We start from the raw sequence: 23,241 nt of genomic DNA on the forward strand, positions 1-23,241 counted from the left end.
TTCACAAGGCAGTGGAGTTAAGTGACTTCCTTAAGGTGCATACAGCTAGGTAATTATTAAGTGTCTGAGGTTAGACTTGAATTCAGGTACTCCTGACTCCAGGGCCAGCGCTCTATCTCACCACCTAGCTTCCCTTCATATTTGCTTTTAAAATCGAAGGGCCAATTGAATGTCACTTGGTGCTTGCTATGTCTTCTTGGAAAAAACCAATGATATTTGACTTCTGTGTAGCTTAAAAACCTTTTGTTCTTGTATTTCTTACTCTTTAATCATATTTACTAATTTTTTTCCTATCCTTCCTATGTCCACTTTACATTTGTGTCACTAGTATTAAGGTATATGTTAATTGAATTTGAACATTATCAGGTTCTTCTAATTTTCCTTTTTTTAGATTAATTTATTTTGAATTTTGCAATTTTTCACCTAATCTCGCTTTCCTTCTCCACAGAAGGCAGTCTGTTAGTCTTTATGTTTGTTTCATTGATCTAAGTTGGATGTGATAAAAAGGAAATCATATACATAAGGAAGAAACATAAAATATAAGAGATAGCAAAATTACATAATAAGATAACAGGTTTTTTTTTAATTAAAGGTAATAATGGTCTTTGGTCTTTGTTCAAACTCTACAATTCTTTCTCTGGATATAGATGGTATTCTCCATCACCAATATTGTTCCTGATTGTTGCACTGATGGAATGAGCAAGTCCATCAAAGCTGATCATCACCCCCATGTTGCTGTTAGGGTGTACAATGTTTTTCTGGTTCTGCTCATCTCAATCAGCGTCAGTTCATGCAAATCCCTCCAGGCTTCCGTAAATTCCCATCCTTACTGGTTTCTAATAGAAAAATAGTGTTCCATCATATAAATATACCACAGTCTGTTAAGCCATTCCCCAAATGGACATTCACTTAATTTCCAATTCTTTGCCACCTCAAACAGGGCTACTATGAATATTTTTGTACAAGTGATGTTTTTACCCTTCTTCATCATTTCTTCAGGATATAGAATCAGTAGTGGTATTGCTGGATCAAAGGGTATGCACATTTTTCTTGCCCTTTGGGCGTAATTCCAAATTGCTCTCCAGAAAGGTTGGGTAAGTTCACAGCTCCACCAACAATGTATTCATGTCCCAGATTTCCCACATCCCTTCCAACATTGATCATTGTCCTTTCTGGTTATATTGGCCAGTCTGAGAAGTCTGAGAAGTACCTCAGAGATGCTTTAGTTTGCATTTTTCTAATAGTGGTTTAGAGCAATTTTTCATATGACTGGATCACTTTGATTTCTTCATTTGTAAATTATCTTTGCATGTCCTTTGACCATTTGTCAATTGGAAAATGGCTTGTTTTTTTAAAAAATTTGACTCAGTTCTCTGTATATTTTAGAAATGAGTCCTTTTGTTGCCAAAGGGCAACAAAAATGTGCATACTCTTCGATCCAGCAAAACCTCTACTGGGCCTATACACTGAAAAGATGATGAAAAAGGGTAAAAGCATCACTTGTACAAAGTTATTCACAGCAGCCCTGTTTGTGGTGGCAAAGAATTAGAAATTGAGTGAATGTCCATCAGTTGGGGAATGGCTGAACAGATTGTGGTATATGTATGTCATGGAACACTATTGTTCTATTAGAAACCAGGAGGGATGGGAATTCAGGGAAGCCTAGAGGGATTTGCGTGAACTGACGCTGAGTGAGATGAGCAGAACCAGAAAAACACTGTGCCACCCTAACAGCAACATGGGGGTGATGATCAACCTTGATGGACTTGCTCATTCCATCAGTGCAACAGTCAGGGACAATTTGGGGCTGTCTGTGATGGAGAATACTCATCTGTATCCAGAGAAAGAACTGTGGAGCTTGAACAAAGATCAAGGATTTACCTTTAATTTAGGGGGGGGAAAACCTGATCTTATTGTCTGATCTTGCTATCTCTTTTACTTTAGGTTTCTTCCTTAAGGATATGATTTCTGTCTCATCACATTCAATTTGGATCAAAATATACCATGGAAACTATATAAAGACTGGCAAATTGCCTTCTATGGGGGAGGGGAGTAAGAGTAGGGGACAATTTGTAAAACTCAAAATAAATAAAATCTTTAAAAACAAACAAAAGAAATGAGTCCTTTGTCAAAAATACTTGTAAAAATCATTTCCTAATTTACTACATTTCTTTTGATCTTGGTTACAGTGGTTTTGTCTGTGTAGAAGCCTCTTAATTTAATGTAATCAAAATTATCTTGTTGGTTTTAATGATGTTCTCCATCACTTCTTTGGTCATAAACTGCTTCCCTTTCCATAGATCTGACAGGTAAACCATTCCTTAATCTAGTTTGGTTATAATGTGGTTTTTTTTTATGTCTAAATCCTGTAGCCATTTTAATCTTATCTTGGTTTAGGGTATGACATGTTGATCTAATCCAAGTTTCTGCCATACTTCCAATTTTCCCAGCAGTTTTTATTGAAGAGAGTTTTTATCCCAGAAGCTGGACTCTTGACAGCAGATTGCTAATAATCATTTCCTGCTATCTCTTTTACACCTAGTCTGTTCCACTAATTCACTTGTCTGTTTCTTAGCCAGTACCAGATAGTTTTGATGACTGATGCTTTTTATTATAATTTTTAGATGTGGTAGCCACCTTCTTTTGCACTTTTTTTCATTAAATTCCTGGAAATTCTCAACTTTTTATTTCTCCAAATGAATTTACTTACAATATTTTCTAACTCATTAAAGTAATTTTGGAATTTTGATTAGTAGGGCACTAAAATTTAGGTAGAATTTTCATTTTTATTATATTAGCTCATCCTATCCATGAGCAGTTGATATTGCCCAGTTATTTAAATCTGATTTTACTTGTGTGAGAAGTGTTTTGTAGTTGTTTTCATAGAATTTCTGAGTCTGCCTTGGCAGGTAGACTCCCAAGTATTTTTTATTGCCTGAAGTTACTTTTAATGGAATTTCTCTTTCTAGCTCTTGCTGCTGTACCTTGCTAGTAATATATAGAAATGCTGAGGATTTATGTGGGTTTATTTTATATCCTGTGACTTTGTTAAAGTTGCTAATTATTTCCAGGAATTTTTTAGATGATTTTTTAGGATTCTCTTAAGTATATTATCATGTCATCTGCAAAGAATGAGAGTTTGGTCTCTTCCTTCCCAATTCTAATTCCTTCAGTTTCTTTTTCTTCTCATATTGATGCAGCTAAATACAATATTGAATAGTAGTGGTGCTAATGGGCATCCTTGTTTTACCCCTGATCTTATTGGGAATGCCTTGAGCCTATCCCCATTGCATGTAATGCTTGTTGATGACTTCAGATAGATACAGCTTATTATTCTAAGGAACCAATCTATTTATTCCTCCACTCTCTAGTGTTTTTACTGTATTTTTGTATTTTTGTCAAAAAGCTTTTTCAGCATCTTTTGATATAATCATGATTTCTAATGGGTTTCTAATTGATATAATTGATCATACTAACAGTTTTACTAATATTGAACCAATCCTGCATTCCTAGGATAAGTCCTACTTGGTCATGATATATTATTGTAGTTATAATTTGTTGTAATTGTTTTGCTAAGATTTTATTTAATATTTTTTGCATCTATATTCATCAGAGAGATAGGTCTATAATTTTCTTTCTCTGTTTTATTGGTGTCAGAAAGAGTTAGGCAAAGTTCCATCTTCACCTATTTTTCCAAAAGCATTTATATAGAATTGGAACCAATTATTCCTTAAATGTTTGATAGAATTCACTTGTGAATCCATCTAGCCCTGGAGATTTTTTTCTTAGGGAGTTCAATAATGGATTGTTGAATTTCTTTTTTCTGAGATGGAGTTGTTTAGGTATTTAATTTCCTCCTCATTTAACCTGTGCAATTTATATTTTTGTAAATATATTTATCAATTTCACTTAGATTATCAATTATCTATTGGCATAGAATTGGGCAAAATAATTCCAAATTATTACTTTGATTTCCTCCTCGGTGGTAAATTCACTTTTTTCATTTATGATACTAGCAATTTGATTTTCTTAATTTTTTTAAATCAAATTGACCAGAGGTTTATCAATTTTATTGATTTTTTTTTCAAAAAAACCAGCTCTTGGTTTTATTTGTTAGTTCAGTAGTGTTCTTGTATTCAATTTTATTAATTTCTCCTTTGATTTTTAGAATTTCTAATTTGGTATTTAATTAGGACATTTTGATTTGTCCTTTCTCTAATTTTTAGTTGCATATTTAATTCATTGATTTCCTCTTTCTCTAATTTATTTTCATAAGCATTTAAAGATATAATATATCCCCTTGCAGCTGCTTTGGCTATATCCCATAGGTTTTGGTATGTTGTCTCATTATTGTCATTATCTAGGATGAAATAAGTAATTTTTTCTATAATTTGTTGTTTAAAACACTCATTCTTTAAAATGGGGTTATTTAGTTTACAATTAGTTTGGGGTCTATATCTCCCTGGCCCAATATTGCATGTGATTTTTATTGCATTATGATCTAAGAAAGATATATTCACTTTCAGCCTTTCTGCTACTGATTATTAGGTTTTTATGCCTTAGTACATGGTCAGATTTTGTGTTAAGTGCCATGTTCTGCAGGAAAAAAAAAGTATATTCCTTTCTGTCCCCATTCAGTTTTCTCCATAGCTCTTTTATGTCTAGGTTTTCTAACAATCTATTTACCTCCTTAACTTCCTTCTTGTTTATTTTATGGTTAGATTTATCTAAATTTGAGAGTGGGAGGTTGAGGTCTCCCACTAGTAGAGTTTTGCTGTCTATATCTTCCTGTGATTCCTTCAACTTCTCCTCTAAGAATTTGGATGCTATTCCATTGGGTGAATACATATTTAATATTAAAATTACTTTATTGTCTATGGTACCTTTTAGGAGGATATACTTTCCTTCCTTATCTCTTTTAATGATAGCTACTCTTGCAACTGCTTTGTCGGTTTGTAATTTTCCAATTTTTTCACTTTATCCATATTCCAGTTTTACTAAATACCACCACCTTCAGTGTGCTTTCCCCCTTGTATCCAACCCCCTCCCCTTTCTTTCCCCTTTCCTTTTGCCCCTTCTTCCTTCCCTTCCTTCTGTTAGTTCCCTTTTTCTTCCCCCCGCTCCCGAGTGTATGTATATTAACTTTAAGCCAAATCTGATGAGAGTAAGATTCAGACGATTCTCAACTCCTCCCTTCTTCCCCTCTATTGCAAATAGGTCCTTTGAACCTCTTAATGTAATGAGATTTACCCCCATTCAATCTCCTCCATCCTCCCCTCTCCTTCCAGTCCTCTTTTTTAAGGAGGTATTTTTAAATCATTCTGTCTGAGTCACAGAAAAGTCATGAGTGTCCATCACTTTTGGCTAAGTTATATTCTCTCTAATATAGTTACAATTCTGGAGAGTTTTTAGAGTCTTTCTCGAACCAGGTAGGGATATAGCCAGTTTCATCTCATTGGATAGCAGTTTCATGGATAAATCATGAATGTCCATCACTTCTGGCTATGTATATTCTCTCTAATAGAGTTACAATTCTTGAGTTATGAGAATTTTTCTCCTAGGTAGGGATATAGCCAGTTTCATCTTACTGGATAGCAGTTTTTCTTTACCTTTTTTTTAAACCTTTTCATGTGTCTCTTGAGTCTCCTACTTGATGTCCATATTTTCTATTTAGCTCTGTTTTTTTTTCATCAGAAAAAGTTGGAAGTCTCCCATTTTGTTAAATGTCCTATCTTTTCCCCCCTGGAAGAGAAGGCTCAGTTTTGCTGGATGGTGAATTTTTGGCTGAATTCCAAGCTCCCTTGCTCTTTGGAATATCTTATTCCAAGCCCTTATATCCCTTAATGTTGATGCATCCAGGTCCTGTGTAATCCTTATTATGGCTCCTTGGTTAAATTGTTTCTTTCTGACTGCTTGTGGGATTTTCTCCTATTTGATAATTCTGGAATTTGGCCACCGTATTCCTTGGTGCTTTCATTTTAGGATCCCCTTTCCAGAGAGGATCGATGCTTTCTTTCAGTAACTATTTTGCCCTCTGGTTCCATGATGTCAGGGCAGTTTTCCAACACTAAATCCTATAAAATTAAGTCCAGGCTTTTTTTTTTTAATGCCTTCAGGAAGACCAATAATTCTTAGGTTATCTCTCCTTGATCTATTCCTGAGGTCATTGATTTTGCTAATGAGGTATTTTATATTTTCTTCTATTTTTTTCATCTTTTTGGTTTTGTTTAACAGAAACTTGTTAATGAAGTCATTGGTTTCCACAGATTCCATTCTTTTTTTTTTTTTTTTAGAGAAGAATTTTCTTCATTTGCCTTTTGCACTCCTTTTCCAGTTGGTCAGTTCTATTTTTTGAAGGAGTTTTCCATTTGTCCAAGTATAGTTTTCAGAGAATTATTTTCTTTTTGCATTTGCCCAATTGAGGATCTGAGAGAATTATTCTCATTTTTTTATTTGTCTAATTAATTGTATTTTCCAAGGATTTGTTTTCTTATTACAAGTTGTTAATATTCTCTTGCAATGTGTTAATTTTCTCTTGAGTTTCTTTTACCAATTTTTCCAGTTGATGTTTAAAATCCTTCCTGATTTCTTCAAGGAAGTCTTTCTGGGCTGGAGACCAGTTCATATTCTCCTCAGAAGTTCTAGATCTCTCTAGGTTAGGATCTCTTCAAAGTAATTCTCAATGGGCTCCCCTTTCTGCTGGCCTTTCTTCATCTTCATAGGATCTTATGTTGGGGAAGGGGCTGACTCTTAGAGGTTTGCTTTTGAAAACCCTAGGGGCTTTGTTCACTTGGATTAGTAACTCCAAGTGGGCCAGCCAGTAGGGGGTGCTAGAGGTTTTTTCACTCAGTATAGTAACCCCTAGGGGCACTGGTTGCTTTCTCTGGAGTGTTTTAGGCCCTCTCCCTAGGTCTGGAGGGAGTGAGGGGAGGGGGGGGCGTGGGGGGGGTTGAATTGTCCTTCAACAACGTGGGCTGGGCCCTGGGGGAGGTAGCTAATCTCCTTTTCAGTTGAGGGATCTCTGCTGTCCACATCTGAGCCTGACGGGGTGGAGGGGTGGTTACTGTCTCTTCTGGGAAGAGGCTACCAAAAGTATAGAGCTCAGGCCCCAGGCTAGCGGGCAGTGTCCAGCCATGCTCTGCAGCTCTGTTGGAGCTTGACCTCCAGCCTGGCTCAGACTCCCCAGACCTCCACTCCCCCAGCCAAGTATTCCACAGCTAAAGTTAGGCCTCAGACCCACCACTCACAAAAGCTTTCACCAGTGAGGCTGGTCTTCTGGCTTCACCTTCCCTCCAATGACTCTCCTCTTTCCGCTCCAGGTTCACCCATAGTCCTCTGAGACAAACCTTGTTGGTAGATGTTTTTCTCCTAGCTTCTCTTTCTGAGTTTTTTTTGATCAAATTTCTGTTAAGAGGTTTCTTTTACTATATTTTTGAGGGGAAAACCAGGAGTTTAGCATAGTACCTGTCTTCTCTCCACTATCTTGGTCAGAAGTGACCAAGTTCTCATTTCCTACCTAAATCCTCCAGTTTCTGTTGACTCTTAGCTGGTAATTATTTTCATAATATCTTTTGACTCATAATCATCCTGATCATTGCTTTGAGAGATAACCCAATTCCTTGTTTTATTTTGAAATATGAGCTATCATTTAACTGCAACTTCCTTTTAAATTCTAGTTTTGTTTATAGAGAGAATGTCAATATTGATAGAACTTATGAGATCACACCTAGTTCACACCTAGTTCTTACTCTCTGATCTTGGGAGATTATTTACTTTGAATAATAAATTAATTTATAGTGGGCAAGGATGTCATTCTTAAAATATGATTAAGGGGCAACTAGGTGGCGCAGATAGAAACCCAGCCCTGGAGGCAGGAGAACCTCCAAGTCTGGCCTCAGAGGCTTAATAATTACCTAGTTGTATGACCTTGAGCAAGTCACTTAACCCCATTGCCTTGTAAAAACGTGTGTGTGTGTGTGTGTGTGTGTGTGTGTGTGTGAGATTAAGTTCATTTTTAAAGACTAAGCACTATGACCTTAGCACTCTCTGACCCCATTATTCTTAACATCTCCAAGAGGTAGAAGGGACTACTACCCAAGACTGAAGAACATTCTGTATTTTTCTTTATTTAGTATTTTATATTATATAGTTAACTAGCAGCAAGTCTATTACTGGTGCTAAACCTCTTCATACTTAGCTAAACTGGTCCTCAAAAACAAACATACAATTTTTCCCTCAACTAACCTAAGCCTTTCTTATACATATGGTAGAACCCATAGTGCTAATGCTCTACTGGTCAAGCCTCCAAGAATCCAAGGTCGATTTTTTGTCAGAATTAATTATAGGAATAGAAATTTTTAATTTCTGTTGAATTCTGTCTTTTTGAATCAATTTTTATCACCTAATCCTTCTAACCCCTTTTACTTTGCCCTCTTGAATATTTTCTCCATAATTAACGTATTTTCTTTCATCTTAAGCCTCTCTCTCTCTCCTTCCACCTTCTGGTACTCAGTGAGACTCAGCTGCTTCCTAATGAGATATAGCATCTCTTCTCTTTTCAGTACTGACTACATTTTTATTCAAACCTCCCAACTCAAGGGTCATAGAGTGGGAATGAGAATACTCCTTGTTCCCCATTTCTGCTTCAGATTTTCATTCTAGCAAGTCGATCAGCATCCTTTCCTACTTAGAGGTTTGCACTATTCAAATTTATCCACATTCTGGTGGAGTTATCCTGGTTATTCTCTATTGATCCCCAAATGATCTTCTTTCATCTGTGAGTTCAGTGCCTTGTTTTTCTTTACCATTATTCCTGCACCCATAATAAGAGATTTCATCACATATATTGATAACTTTCCTAAATATCATAAGTTCCCAGTTCCTTTAGGCTACTCTATTCTCATGACTATTCTACCTCAATTTTTACACAAAGATATTCATACCCCTTATTGAGTCATTGCACACAATGTATTCATTTCATTGATCATGAATTCTAAAATTCCTTTATCAGATCATAATCTTATATGATTCGATCTTTCCCAACACTTCATAATGTCCAACCCTGTTTTTTGACTTCACCATGACCTCTGTTCCTACCAACTGCTAAGTTTTTTCTCAGAATATCCTTCCTGCACTGGCCACACTCTTATCCCTTCCATTCCCCTTCTCTCTTATTCTTTGTCCCTTGTCCTTTTTGTTGATCTACTTTGTTAAATTTCCAATTCTGGATTACTTCTGTCTTCTCTACCTTCTTCATTTCTCCTCACATGCTTCTGAATGGAATTGAGGGAAATTACAAAACTATTGATTGCATCCTCTCCAAATTCATATTTAGTTTCAACTGGACCCTCATTGAAACAAAGCAATCCTTCTGCTACTTCTTAATTGATGTACTAACTCATTCTCCATAGTAGCTGTTTCAAACTTGATTTCTCCACCTTATTTCTCCCATGAAAACCTCCTCTCCTACTTTTGTCTGCTAAATACTTTACCTAAAAAATTGATTCCATTTGCTTAAGGCTCCTTCTTCTCTTCTCATAATCTCACATCAGTTAAGCTTCTTCCCATATTATCTTTTATATTTCTTTACCCATTTCCCTGTCATCCCCTACTCTTGCTTATTTTTAATCTCCTTAACTACTGTCATCTTCCTTATTCCAGTGTCCTTCCTACCTTGTCCCAATAGCTCTTCCTATATCTTATGCTATTCACTTAAACTCTTTGAAAAAGCCTCTATAATCTAGCCTTCAGGCTCATCATTCAACCAAAACTGCTTTTTCCAAAGTTGCCATTAACTTCATAATTGTCAGATCTACTAATCTTCTTTACCTTTTAAAAATATTTCCCTCCATTACATGTAAAAACAATTTTAAGCAATTTTTAAAGTTTTGAGTTCCAAATCCTACACTCCCTCATTGCCCTCCCCCTTTCCCTGAAACAGTAAACAAATATGATAGTGTTAGTTATTCCATTCTCATCATGGTTTCAGTATATTATGACATAAGAAATTAAATGGGAATTTTGGGGAAGTTTTGTAGAAGCCACAGATCCCAGTACACAGCACAAGCACATTAAAAAAATAGAAACTCAGAAATGCATAAAATATCAACATATTATCTTTTAATATTGGTGTGAAGAGAGCGCAATCATGTAAAATATATTTTCATATTAGTCATTTTGTGCTAGAAAACTCAAAACAAAAAACAAGGAAAAGAAAGAGAAAAAAATAGTATGTTTTGTTCTGTCATTAGATGCCTTCACTTCTTTTTATGGAAGTAAATAGTTTTTCACTATGAGTCCTTTGGAATTTTCTTAGATCATTGTATTGCTGAGAATAGCTAAGTGTCATTCACAGTTGTTCATCAGACATTATTGCTGATACTGTGTACAATGTTCTCCTGGTTCTACTCATTTCACTCTGTGTCAGTTCATGTTAGTCCACGCTTTTCTAAAATCATCCAACTCATTTCTTTATAGCATAATAATATTCTGTTATAATTAACTTATCCAGCCATTCCCCAGTTGACAGACATCCCCTCAATTTCCAATTCTTGACCACCACTTAAAAGAGCAGCTTTAAATATTTTTGTACAAGTAGGTCCTTTCCCTTTATTTTTTTTTAATGTTTTTGGAATACAGACCTAGTCGTGGTATTGATGGATGTCTGACCTCTCTGCAGAGTTTAGTGTGGTGGTGCCATGGATAGAGCCCTGGACCTGGAGTCAGGAAGAACTCAGTTCAAATGTGACCTCAGATACTTATTAGCTTTGTGACCCTGGGCAAATCGCAACCTCATTTTTAAAAAAAATTGGGATGATAATAGCAACCTCTGAGGATCAATAAGTTGATAAGTGTCAAATGCTTGACTCATCGAAGGTACTGAAAAAATATATTTGTTCCTTTCTCTTTCCTTGAGACTCTTTCCTGGAGACTCTTTTCTCTTGTTTTCATATACAACTCTCTCTTGGCTCTCCTTTGTCTATCTCCTTGACCAATTTTTCTGCCACTAATCATGAAAATCCACACCACCCCACCACCCACTTTTTGTCCTGCTCTGGGTTCTCTGATCTCTTCTGTAGTGATCTCAGCAATTCCTGCTTATTTATTGTCTTCCTACAAGTGATTCCTAACTCTATAAACCAGCCTTACTCTCCGTCCTTATTTTACAATCCCATGTCACCAATTGCTGTTTGGGTATCATGGTCTGAATGTTCCATGGGCATATATCAAATCCAACCTAAAACAGAATTTATTTTCCCCCACCCCTACCTTCTGTCAAACTGCCCTGTTACTCTGTCTATCTAACCTTTCTGATTGCTTATAGTATTTTTTCTTTGATTTAAAAGTTCTGAATTTTGGATGTATGATATTCCTGGGAATTTTCATTTGGGATTTCTTTCAGGAGGTAATCAGAAGATTTTTTTTTCTTTTAAATTTCCTTTTAAAGATATTTTCCCTTTAAAAGGTATTTTCTTTTAAATTTCCTTTTAAGATTTCTTGAAATACGATGTTAAGGCTTTTTTTTTTTGGTCATAGTATACAGATGTTTCAGTGATAATCTTAAATTTTTTCTTCCTGATCTGTTTTCCAGTTGTTTTTGCTGTGTGTTACTTTACATTTTCTTCTACTGTTCAGCATTTTGACTTTGTTGCCTCACAAAGTCATTGACTTCTGTTTGGTCCCTTTGAATTTTCAGATCATTTGTTATTTGGGCAAGGTTGGTATCTCTTGTGTTAAACTGTTAATGTTTCCCATTTCAGTTATTTCTTTTTTTCTGAGGTATTATTTGTAGATGTTTTGGAGTCATAATATTTTTCTGTATTTGTATCTTGAGTGTCCCTGCCACCATAATAACTCATTAAAGTGTAGTTCTTTTATTTTCTTTGCATATTCTTCCAGCCTACTTCCTGATTTTGGACTTGACATTAAGGTTGGGCTCTGTGGTACTTATGGAGGGAAAATCTGGACTATCCCAGTTGCTACCCTTTAGTGATATTTGAATGTTCCAAGATCTCAGGGACAGGTTGAGGGCTTAACAGGCTTTGAGTACACTCTAAGGAATCTGATCCAAGGCAAAGTCTCCTTGCTGTCAGTTTCTGGCCTGGATTTAGGTCTGTGCAAGCATAACCTGCTGCTTTGGGTTCAAAGTAGAAAAAGGGTAGACTCTCCCTTGGTCTGGGCTTCTGAGCTAGACCTTGTTTTATGCCTGAGGTCTGAGCCATATTGCTACTGACTTCTAAACTTCCTCTTTCTCTATACTCTGCCCAGGAGCCTATGTGATAGGCAAGGCCACTGTCCTACCACAGTTTTCCTTTCCACTCTGTCTTGGATCTTAGACCAGAGTCTGGCTAGTAAATGACAGTCTGCCAGTTGGCACCTGTTCGCATTGCGTTGTTTTGGTATGTGCCTGGGATCTCCTTTCATGCTGGTGTGCAACCTCTCCCTGATTGCTGAAGTGCTTCACCCTGGCTCCTACCTCACCTCTACAGACTTCTTAACTTTATATATAGACTTGGCCCATACAAAGGGTTCACTCTGATTTTTTTTTCTAGGTTTTTTTTTTCCATCAGAATTTGGTCTAGTGCATTGTATACAACTCTTTGGAGGAGATGTAGAGGGAATCTCAGTTGCATTACTTCCTTCTACTCTACCATATTTGCTGTCCCCCCCAAATCTTGCCCTAGTTATTTATTTGCATAATGCCACCCCCATAGTTAGAATGTGATCTTGAGGGCAGAAAATTTTTTTTAGCTTTATTTATGTCCCCAATGTTTTTAACAGGGTGCCTGGCACATTATAAATGTCTGATGAATGCTTTTTGATTGGAGGTGTTTTGGGGGGGGGTTGTAAGGCAATGGGGTTAAGTGACTTGTCCAGGGTCACACAGCTACGTAATTATTAAGTATGTGAGGACGGATTTGAACCCAGGTCCTCCTGACTCTAGGGCCAGTGCTGTATCCACTATGCCACCTAGCTGATCCTTGAGAATTTTTTTTATACTTTGCCTTTGTCATCCAGTATGGTAAATAATTCTCCCAACCTTGTGTACTTTATAAAAATGTGATAAGTATGCTTCATTCATCACCATCGTTGTACTTATTGAGAAATTCTTTAACTTTTCCACCACTCCCCAGTATCTGGTACTTCCCCTTCCCCTACTTCTCAATTCATTTTGTGTATTGTTTTACCCCATTAGGTTATAAACCCCTGGAGTGGGGAGGTACACTTTTTGTTTGCTTGTTTTTCTGTCCCCACTGATTAGCACAGTGTTGGCACATGGTAAGGAGTTAATAAATGTTTATTGACTATCTTTGTCTTTATCCATGTAATTAGTAAAAAAAACTTTTACAGTGCAGGATCAAGGACAGATTCCAGGGATACATCATGAGAAAATTCTTGCCAGTTTGATATATATATACATCTAGTGGTGGATTTACCTTGAGTGCATTCATTTAATGAATTCTAAACCTATTAAATTGTACTGTACTGTAGAGAGAGTCAGCATCCCTCTACCTCTTCCACAAAGATAGCATAAGAGTTTTTGTCAGATGTTGTTCCAGAATCCAGGAATATTGTCTATACTATACTGTTCCACTTTTATTTTTACCTAAATAAGCTTGTCAATATAGAACAAATATAAACCTTTTTTTAAAAAAAACTGTTAATAATCATTCCAGTGAATATAATGGAGTTTTGTTTTCTCCCAAAGGTAACAGAAGATGATACTTCCAGTTCTCTAGCAAAAGATCACTTTTTCCAACCAGAAACAGTTGTTACCAGTGAGCCCTATAGAAGTTCAAATATAAGGTCCCCACCCTTTGAAGATTTGAATTCTAGAAGAGTGTTCTTGCAGAGTCAAGCTAATCAAGTAAGAAAAACAATGTATCTTTATCATTTCTTAAATCAATAAGATCATGAATATGTAATAGTATATATTTTTGTCTTATTCTAACTAGACACACACACACACACACACACACACACACACACACACACACACACGTATTTCCTAAGAGATCACCTAGTCTATCCTTCTGTCTTGTCTAAAGTAATAGCAATAATTCACTCTAATATTTAGACAGCTAATTTAATATTTCTTACAATCTGGTGCTTTTTATTTACATAGATCCTTTACTGCTCAAATTTTTGACTGGCTGAAATGAAGACATAGACGGCATACATTCTTGTTTTAGATGAAAGTGACATAAAGTGATATATTGGATTTTAAAAGATCTCAACAGTTTAAAACAGTGGATCCAAGTCTAAAAATATAAAAATAGTAAGTTAAAATTTAAAAGGAATAAATATAAAATCTTAATCCAAATTAAAAAAAATCAATGGTAGGGGCAGCTAGGTGGTGCACCAGCCCTGGAGTCAGGAAGACCTGAGTTCAGATCTGGCCTCAGACACATAATAATTTCCTAGTTGTCACTTGGGCAAGTCACTTAACCCCACTGCCTTGCCAAAAAAACATCTGTTGTATAAGCACAGAATAGACTAGGCATGGCTATAGAACATTTTATGTGAAAAAAAAAGTGAGGATTTTAGTAAACTGCAAGACCTAATGCTGTGACATGGTAACCAAAAAGAGGTGATGTCTCCCTTGACTGCACTTAGAGAACCCGTGTGTCCATTGGAAGAAGTGACAGTCTCACTAAGCTCAGTCCTGAAGTATGCCCTATCTGGAATACTGTATTCATTTCTGAGAATCACTTTTTGGGAAGGTCATTGACTATCTGTAACATGAATATGACCAGAGTGATGAGGTGATTCAAGACTCAGGTTCCATGATCCCTGTTTTCAAGTATTTGGAGGAAAGTATATAGAAATTGAATAAAAATTTTTCCACTTCACCCAGAAGGCAGAACCCAGTACCAATGAGTAGAAGTTTTGTAGAGAGGTGTATTTGGGCTTGATTTTATGAAAAACTTTATAGAAAAGCTGTCCATATGTGAAATAGGTTCCCTTGGGTTGTAGAAGGTGAAACCCTCACATGAGTTTGAACCACTCTCTCTGAGGGAACCATGTACTTTGAAGTCTTAAAATATTTCTTAGCCCAAGTTTTTCCTTGTATGTACTCTCATGACCTTTTTTCCCATTCTTGTTTTCTTGGACATTCCCTTTGATTTAGATATAGTTCCATCATTGAAGAGTTTGGGTAGAATACTCATGAGATCATGAATACAAAACACTTTGCAAATTTTAAAATATGTTATAAATGTCAGATTTTAAAATTTGCAAAGTGATCCAAAGTTTTTTTATTGGTGTTCATACAACTGAACCATGTTAATGGGGGAAGCATTATAGTGAAAAAAAACCTTCAAATTTGGAATCAGGTTTAAATCCTAATTTTGAGTGATTAAAGTTTGAGCCACTTACCAACTCTGTGATCTTAGATAAGTCATTTTATCCATGCATGTTAGTTTCCTCCTATTAAAAAAAAATAAGGAAGTTGGACTATATTGTATATGATTCCTTCCAGCTCTGACATACTGTGAACCCTCCAAACAATTTAAATTTGCATGATGAAATAGATTAAAGTTCTTAATGTATTTTTATTACCTTCTTTCTACATAACAATAACATGTTGCTGAAAACAATAAATCCAAAACCCTTTTCTGTCTCTAACTACTGAGGAGTCTTAAGCTTTCAGATTATTGGTGATTCTTACTCTTTAAAACATTCTTGTCTTCAGTTTAGTAAGTGAAATTGTACCCAGGGTTGCAATGTTTTTTTCAACTTGTCATTATCTTTGAAAAAAGATTGTGTATTCTTTTTACCTTTTTAAAACTTAAACCTAACCAATCTCAAAAGGACTGGTAAGTATTTTTAATTAAAAAATTACAAACAGTGGACCTATTAGTTTTTATACTTTGGCTTACAATTCACTTCTTTATAATTGTATATAGTTTTATCTTGTTTGTTAATAACTTTCAGCACATTTAAAGAGATTTCAAGATAGAAGTATAGTAATGACATTTGGGGTGTTGAAAAATTGCACGTGACTTCTGCATAATTTTATTTTTGCCTAAACAAGTAAAAGAAACTCATTAAACTACAGAAAATGGAAGAAAAAACAAATCAGTCAGCCTCATTTTTTAGCATAATCATTTGTTTGTCTTGAAAATATACAGTTGCAGGGGCAGCTAGGTGGCGTGGTAGATAAAGCACCAGCCTTGGAGTCAAGAGTACCTGGGTTCAAATCCGGTCTCAGACACTTAATAATTACCTAGCTGTGTAGCCTTGGGCAAGCCACTTAACCCTATTTGCCTTGCAAAAACCTAAAAAAAAAAAATGCAGTTGCTACAATTAAAACTCGTAGAATCACAGAATATTAGCACTCAAAGGAACAGTGAAAATGAAGTTGTCAGATTGGAGTGCATTCCAGACAGTTCTTTGAACAGGGGTGAAAAGATGACTTTGTTTGAAAAGAGCATCTGATTTGTTCTGCATATTCTGCTTATGGTTTCCAACACTGGTTTATTACTGCAAAATGTTTGTGAATCCATATTCTCACCAAGCATTGGTTATTATTACTGTTTTTCAGGTGTATGTGCATATATACATATATACATATGTGTGTGTGTGTGTGTGCGCTATTGTGATTAATGGTTATAGAATTATGTCAATATATATTTTCTAAATCATCAGATACTATTAGTAATGCAGCTATTTTCACAATCAGTATCTAAGAAGAGCCTCAGACACAAAAAGGTTGGGATTCATTGACCTTGAATAATCTCATAATTACTTAACTAAATGTGGCTTCTATGTCTCAGAGATAATGAAAATTCCCAATGAAATGAAACAGTTAGGGGCAGCTAGGTGGCTCAGTGGATAGAGCACTAGCCCTGGAGTCAGGAGGACCTAAGTTCAAATTTAGCCTTAGAAACTTAGACACTTGCCTAGCTATGTGACCTTGGGCAAGTCACTTAACTCCATTGCCTTAAATAAATTTTTTTTAAAGTTAGAAATTTAGTAATCCATATGCAAAAAATGCGTTAGATTGATTCTCCATTTGATTCTTACTGTTAGGTAGGAATTTACTAATGAAAGTAGTTAATGAACATTGATCTCTGTCTCCTATTCCTGAAAATTACTTTCTGTTTATTTTATATATTTGTGTTCAAGTTGTTCCTCCCAATACAATGTGAATTCCATGAATGTAGGAACATTTCTGGTTTTTCCTTTGTATCTGTAGTGCCTAATATGTTGCCTTATAGAGACTTAATGTAAAAGAAAAGAATGAAGTATGAATGAATTGCTGAAGGGAGATTTCTCTTTTGATTTTTATTTCATGTTAGAGACATTTTCTGTGGAAATGAAGTTAAGGAAAGTCTGACTGGTGGAAAATTTTGATCTGGAAAATCAGCTTCTCAGGAATATATTTGAGTTATACATAAATTAAAGCTTACATGTATTTATGTTAGTATAGAGAGAACATATGTCAGAACAAAAATTAATACCTGTGGCCCAAAAGACTTTCCTTCTCTTTTTTTTTTAAGATTTTTTTTTCAAGGCAATGGGGTTAAGTAGTTTGCCCAAGGCCGCACAGCTAGGTAATTATTATTAAGTGTCTGAGGTCGGATTTGAACCCAGGTACTCTTGACTCCAAGGCCGGTGCTCTATTCACTGTGCCACCTAGCCTCCCCATGCCACTTTTTTTTTTAAGATTTCCTTCTCTTTTTTGACCTGTCCAAACCCTCTCTATTCATGCTTAACTTAAGTCAGTCTTACTTCCTAAATGCCTTCCCTGATTTATCTAGGTCATAGTGATACCATCATCTACTGAATTCTGTTAGTACTTAATGTTTGTATTTTTTGGCAATTAATCATATATTGCCAGTATTAATTTCTGGGTTTTTGCCTGTTTATGGCTATTTTTTCTAACAGAAGACTTTAAAAAAATTTCTAGCAGCCCTCCATGGAGAATGGGGAGTGGGTGGAAGGGGAGGATTAGAGCTTTGACTCTTGACTTCCAAGGACCTAGATTCAAACCTCACCTCTGGGGTTCACTATGACCTAAGGCAAACCCTTTGCCAGTCTCAACCTCATTTTCCTCAAATAAAAAAAAAAGAGGCTGGATGGTTTCTAAGGTAACTTCTAGCTCTAAACCCCCTGATCTAAGGAATTAATTGGTCAATCCATAATAACACCTGCTTCAGATATTCATTTTTTTTCTCGCTTTCCTAAAATTGTATTGTGTTTTAGACTGTAAGGAGAAAGATTGGTGAAAGGGAAAATTGTAGTAAGGTTATTTTACGTGCTACTAGGTAGTATTGTACTAGGAACTAGGGAACTAAAAAAATTAGATACAGCTTCTAGTATGGTAATTATAATATACAATAATGTATATTAAAAATTGCAAAATGAGGTAGTGTGTGAGGTCTCAGGAAGAAGGTTATTGACTGGGGGTGTAAGGAAAGGAAGATAACATCTGAGTTGTGCTTTAAAAGGTGGAGTTCAAGATTATTGCAAACAAATTATTTCTTATATTTCATGGCATTCTCCATATCATCTGTAGTTTATTGAGTACACTGTACATATTCAATAATATTTGGTAGATAATAAAACTAAAGAAGATACTTTCTCTAAACAAAAAAATGAAATCACATGATTTCTAAAGTTCCTTCCAGTTATAAAATTTAGTGATTCAAAAAATGAAAAGGAAATATAGACTGTTCTCAAATTTTATGTTTATCATTCCGAGTATAATAAAGCCTTTTTGCCCTTGGTTTTAAGCAATTTGAAATTTCAGTGGACTTTGCAAGCAGCATTAAAAATAGATTGTTTAATTCTTTTTCTCTCTGTCTACTACTTGGTGACCATGCAAATGAGACTGAAATTACCAAGAAGTAGAGTAGATGATTGGGAAACAAGGCCATTTACATAATCTACAACTGTATATTCAATAATTAACTATTCTCAGCCTAAGAATAGCAGTGTAAATAAAATAAATCTTATAAACAGATTTTAAAATATACTAAAAATGATTTATGTAATATTAGATATATAAACAGTAATGAAAAACACATTAACTATTATATTTTAATAGAAAGTAGGATTCCATTTTCTTGTCATTTAATTAGAAATGTTTAATTTTACAGGTAGCATTCAACCAGCCAGACTTGGATACTTCCCTTCAAGGCAGATCTGGGGACTATATACATCGGCAGATTTCAAAGGAATGTGGAAGTCTAAAGCCCCAAAGTCGGGTAAATTACCTGTTCATCTTGAAATACTTTGTTTTGTTTTTTGTCTTTTTGTTTTTTTGTTTGTTTTTTAGATTTTTCAAGGCAATGGGGTTAAGTGGCTTTCCCAAGGCCACATGGCTAGGTAATTATTAAGTGTCTGAGGTCAAATTTGAACCCAAGTACTCCTGACTCCAAGGCCAGTGCTCTATCCACTGTGCCACCTAGCTGCCCCATCTTGAAATATATCATTATATCAGTAGTATATCAGTATATCAGAAGTATATTAGTAAAAATTGCAGAAGTGATATCTTAGCACCCAGTTAAATCACTTTAGGAAATATGTTTTGAAAAGCCTTCAACCAGCTAGTTTGCTACTATAATTGATTACTTCCATGAGTCTCTAAACTCTCAAGTAACAGATTTTAGAATTAGTTTTACAATAAATTGAATTTTCCAGTGACAGATTTTATGAAGTCAAGCTATTATAAGTTATTTGAACCTTTTGTTCTTGTGCATCCCTCTATGTTTAGTTTCAAGAATGAATCCTTTCTCTGAACTTCTAAAATTCCAAAGTAGTATTTTTTAAAGAGATGAAATTTTATCATTGTGTCTTAAGCACTAAAATGTGAGTGTACATGTTTTATGGTTTTTTTGTTGTTTGGGGGAGGGGTTGTAAGGTAATGGGGTAAGGCCACACAGCTAGGTAATTACGTGTCTGAGGCTGGATTTGAACTCAGGTACTCCTGATTCCAGGGCCAATGCTTTATCCAGTGCACCACCTAGCCGCCCCAGAGTGTACATGTTGTTTTTTTTTTTTTTAAAGTTACCTGACACTGCTAAAACATTTTATCACAAGTTCAAAATTGAAGTTAGGAGAGTACTTGTGCATGGCAGGAACTGAGGACCATATAGCCATGTTCAAATTAGGACAGATGTCAGTTTTGTTGGAAAAGACTGGTTTTTACCAGCTTCCCCTTCCCCCTTGTATGCCCAGATCACTGAAGTGAGATATGTACTTCATTTTGCCATATGAAGGGATATATCTAAATTTCTCTATTATGTTCTAAACCAAAGACTTACAAACAGATTATGTTCATAGCAGAGAACAACTGGCAAATTCATCTGTCAGACTTGTGCTTCTGGGTTAGTTTAAAGCTTGCTCTGGACTTGGTAGATTTCAGCAAGTGATCACTGAGCTGTTTTTGCTCCAGCCACAGAGCACAAATTAATGGCTTGTTTATTATTTCTCTAACAAGTTGAGGATTTTGGTTTTTTCCTTAATTTAGTGGACCGTGTTTGAATCAAATTATTTTTAGTTGACAAAGTGAATACCAGATAGTGCCCTTAACAAATATGCTCACTTTTTGTTGTACATTAAGAAGACTGAACTATCAATTGGTTAGTGATGATTTTCATGATGAACGTATCCCTAAAGTTATAGAATAAATTGAAAAGTTTTGTCTTTACTCTTAACAGAACAGTCTTAATTCTGTCTTGGAATTCATATTCCTGTAATTTTTTTTAATGAATTCCTCCAAGTAGAAACCTTATCAAAAATTTGTGATCATTTCATTTAAAAACTGGAATTTTGTTGAAAATTTGGTAGTTTTTTTATTTAAATTTATTTTTTATTAAAGATATTATTTGAGTTTTACATTTTTCCCCCAATCTTGCTTCCCTCCCCCCTCCCCCCCCCACAGAACGCACTCTGTCAGTCTTTACTTTGTTTCCATGTTGTACCTTGATCCAAATTGGGTGTGATGAAAGAGAAATCATATCCTTAAAGAGAAGTCTAAGAGGTAGCAAGATCAGACATTCCCTAAATTAAAGGGAATAGTCCTTGTGCTTTGTTCAAACTCCACAGCTCCTTATCTGGATACAGATGGCACTCTCCTTTGCAGGCAGCCCAAAATTGTTCCTGATTGTTGCACTGATGGAATGAGCAAGTGCTTCAAGCTTGAACATCACTGTCATGTTGCTGTTAGGGTGTAGGGTGTACATTGTTTTTCTGGTTGTGCTCATCTCACTCAGCATCAGTTCATGCAAAGCCCTCCAGGTTTCCCTGAAATCCCATCCCTCCTGGTTTCTAATAGAACAATAGTGTCCCATGACATACATATACCACAGTTTGCTAAGCCATTCCCCAATTGAAGGACATTTACTGGATTTCCAATTCTTTGCCACCACAAACAGGGCTGCTATAAATATTTTTATACAAGTAATGTTTTTACCCTTTTTCCTCATCTCTTCAGGGTATAGACCCAGTGAAAACTTGGTAGTTTTAATCATCTTTTAGTTAGTGTTGGTTAAAGTTTTGTTGGAGGAAGGGACATGAATCTCTTTCTCTCCCCACAAGTCCTCCTTGGCCATAAGCTGACTCAAAACTCTTGTCCATAAAGTAAGATAATATCTTAAGGAACCTGACTTTCAAATAACCATGGTAATAGCTCAAAAGTATGTTCTTGGGGGGGTTTTTGGGGGGTGGGGTTGCAAGGCAATGGTTAAGGGACTTGCCCAAGGTCACACACCGCTACGTAATTATTGGGTGTCTGAAATCACATTTGAACCCAGGTCCTCCTGACGCCAGAGCAGGTGCTCTCTCCACTACAGCAAAAATATCTTCTTTAAAAAGTTATTTATAGTATATCCTTGAGTTGAGAAAGATAGAGGAAGCCCGTTCCTCTTTCTAAAATTTGATGTTAGGGAATGTGTTTTAAAATCAAAATTTCTAAATTTTTCTGATTTTTGTAATTTTTATGTTTCTGTCCAGGCCCCTTTGAAATCAATCCGGCACGTCAGCTTCCAAGATGAGGATGAGATCGTCCGCATAAACCCCCGCGACATTCTAATCCGGCGCTATGCGGACTACAGGCACCCGGACATGTGGAAGAACGACCTGGAGAGGGACGACCCCGACGCCCACGTGGAGCTGGCCAAGCCGGAGGGCAAAAAGCCGGACTACCTGTACTCGTGCGGGGACGGCGCCAAGCTCGGCGCCTTCAAGGACTCGGTGGTGTTCAAGACGCAGCCGGCGCCCAAAAACAAGAAGGGCAAGAAGAGGAAAGAGGACGGCGAGCGCTCGCGCTGCGTCTACTGCCAGGAGAGGTTCAACCACGAGGAGAACGGCAGGGGCCGCTGCCAGGACGCCCCGGACCCCGTGCAGCGCTGCATCCACCGCGTGAGCTGCATGCTCTGCGCCGAGAGCATGCTCTACCACTGCATGTCGGACTCGGAGGGAGACTTCTCCGACCCCTGCTCCTGCGACCCCGGCGACGACAAGTTCTGCTGGCGGTGGCTGGCGCTGGTGGCGCTGTCCTTCATCGCCCCGTGCATGTGCTGCTACGTGCCCCTGCGGCTGTGCCACCGCTGCGGCGAGGCCTGCGGCTGCTGCGGCGGGAAACACAAGGCGGCGGGGTGAGGCGGCGGCGCCCGCGGCGGGCCAGGGCTTTGTTTCCAGGAATCAGCCGACTGGGACCGGCCGAGGCTTTAGGCCAGCGGCGTGGCGCCCCGCCCGGCGTGGCGGGAGCGGCCCCCCGGAGCTGCCGGCGGCGCTGGCCTGGACCGTCTCCTCGGCGGCGGGGCGCCCCGCAGAGAGCCCCAGAGGGTTATTGAGACCGGGGCCGCGCCGGATCCTTGGAGCCGGGCGGCGGGAGGGCACCCCTAACCGCCCGAGCCCGGCGGCGCTGGGGACGGCCACTCCGGACCCGGAGAGGCCGCGCTTGGCAGAGCCCACAAGTGGGACCGACGGGCAGCCGGGCCGGGCCTCGTCTCTCGGGAGCAGTTTTGTGTACAGATAACAAATGTTTATATTTAACTAGGTGTAAGGTACGAATCACCACATGATGACCCCCCCCCCCCCAGTAGATGCGTCCGGGTCTACTCTCACATTCCACACTCTGGAGACTGGACTCGTCTGCTTAGTTGCATCTTTATTCCACGTGAACGGACTGATGTCTCCATCCTCGTGTCCCTCCAGCTGCAGTTTGTATTGAGTTGTATCTGTACATTCTGGTGATCGAAGATCTTTTAAGATATTCTAATAGTCTTG

At 37.2% G+C, this 23,241-nt stretch overlaps 1 protein-coding gene across 1 annotated transcript in view; it reads left to right on the forward strand.

The window, feature by feature from the left end:
- Positions 1–22,690, forward strand: part of SPRED1 (sprouty related EVH1 domain containing 1) — a 136,178-nt gene extending 113,488 nt beyond the window's left edge. Inside the window, exons 5-7 of the mRNA XM_074235073.1 lie at positions 13,709–13,867; positions 19,107–19,214; positions 21,964–22,690. Coding sequence (XP_074091174.1) covers positions 13,709–13,867; positions 19,107–19,214; positions 21,964–22,611 — 915 coding nt within the window. The 3' untranslated portion in view covers positions 22,612–22,690. The remainder of the gene's footprint in view (positions 1–13,708; positions 13,868–19,106; positions 19,215–21,963) is intronic.
- Positions 22,691–23,241: the final 551 nt, after the last annotated feature.

This window comes from Macrotis lagotis, chromosome 4 (assembly GCF_037893015.1).
Source record: "Macrotis lagotis isolate mMagLag1 chromosome 4, bilby.v1.9.chrom.fasta, whole genome shotgun sequence".
Lineage (NCBI taxonomy): Eukaryota > Metazoa > Chordata > Mammalia > Peramelemorphia > Peramelidae > Macrotis > Macrotis lagotis.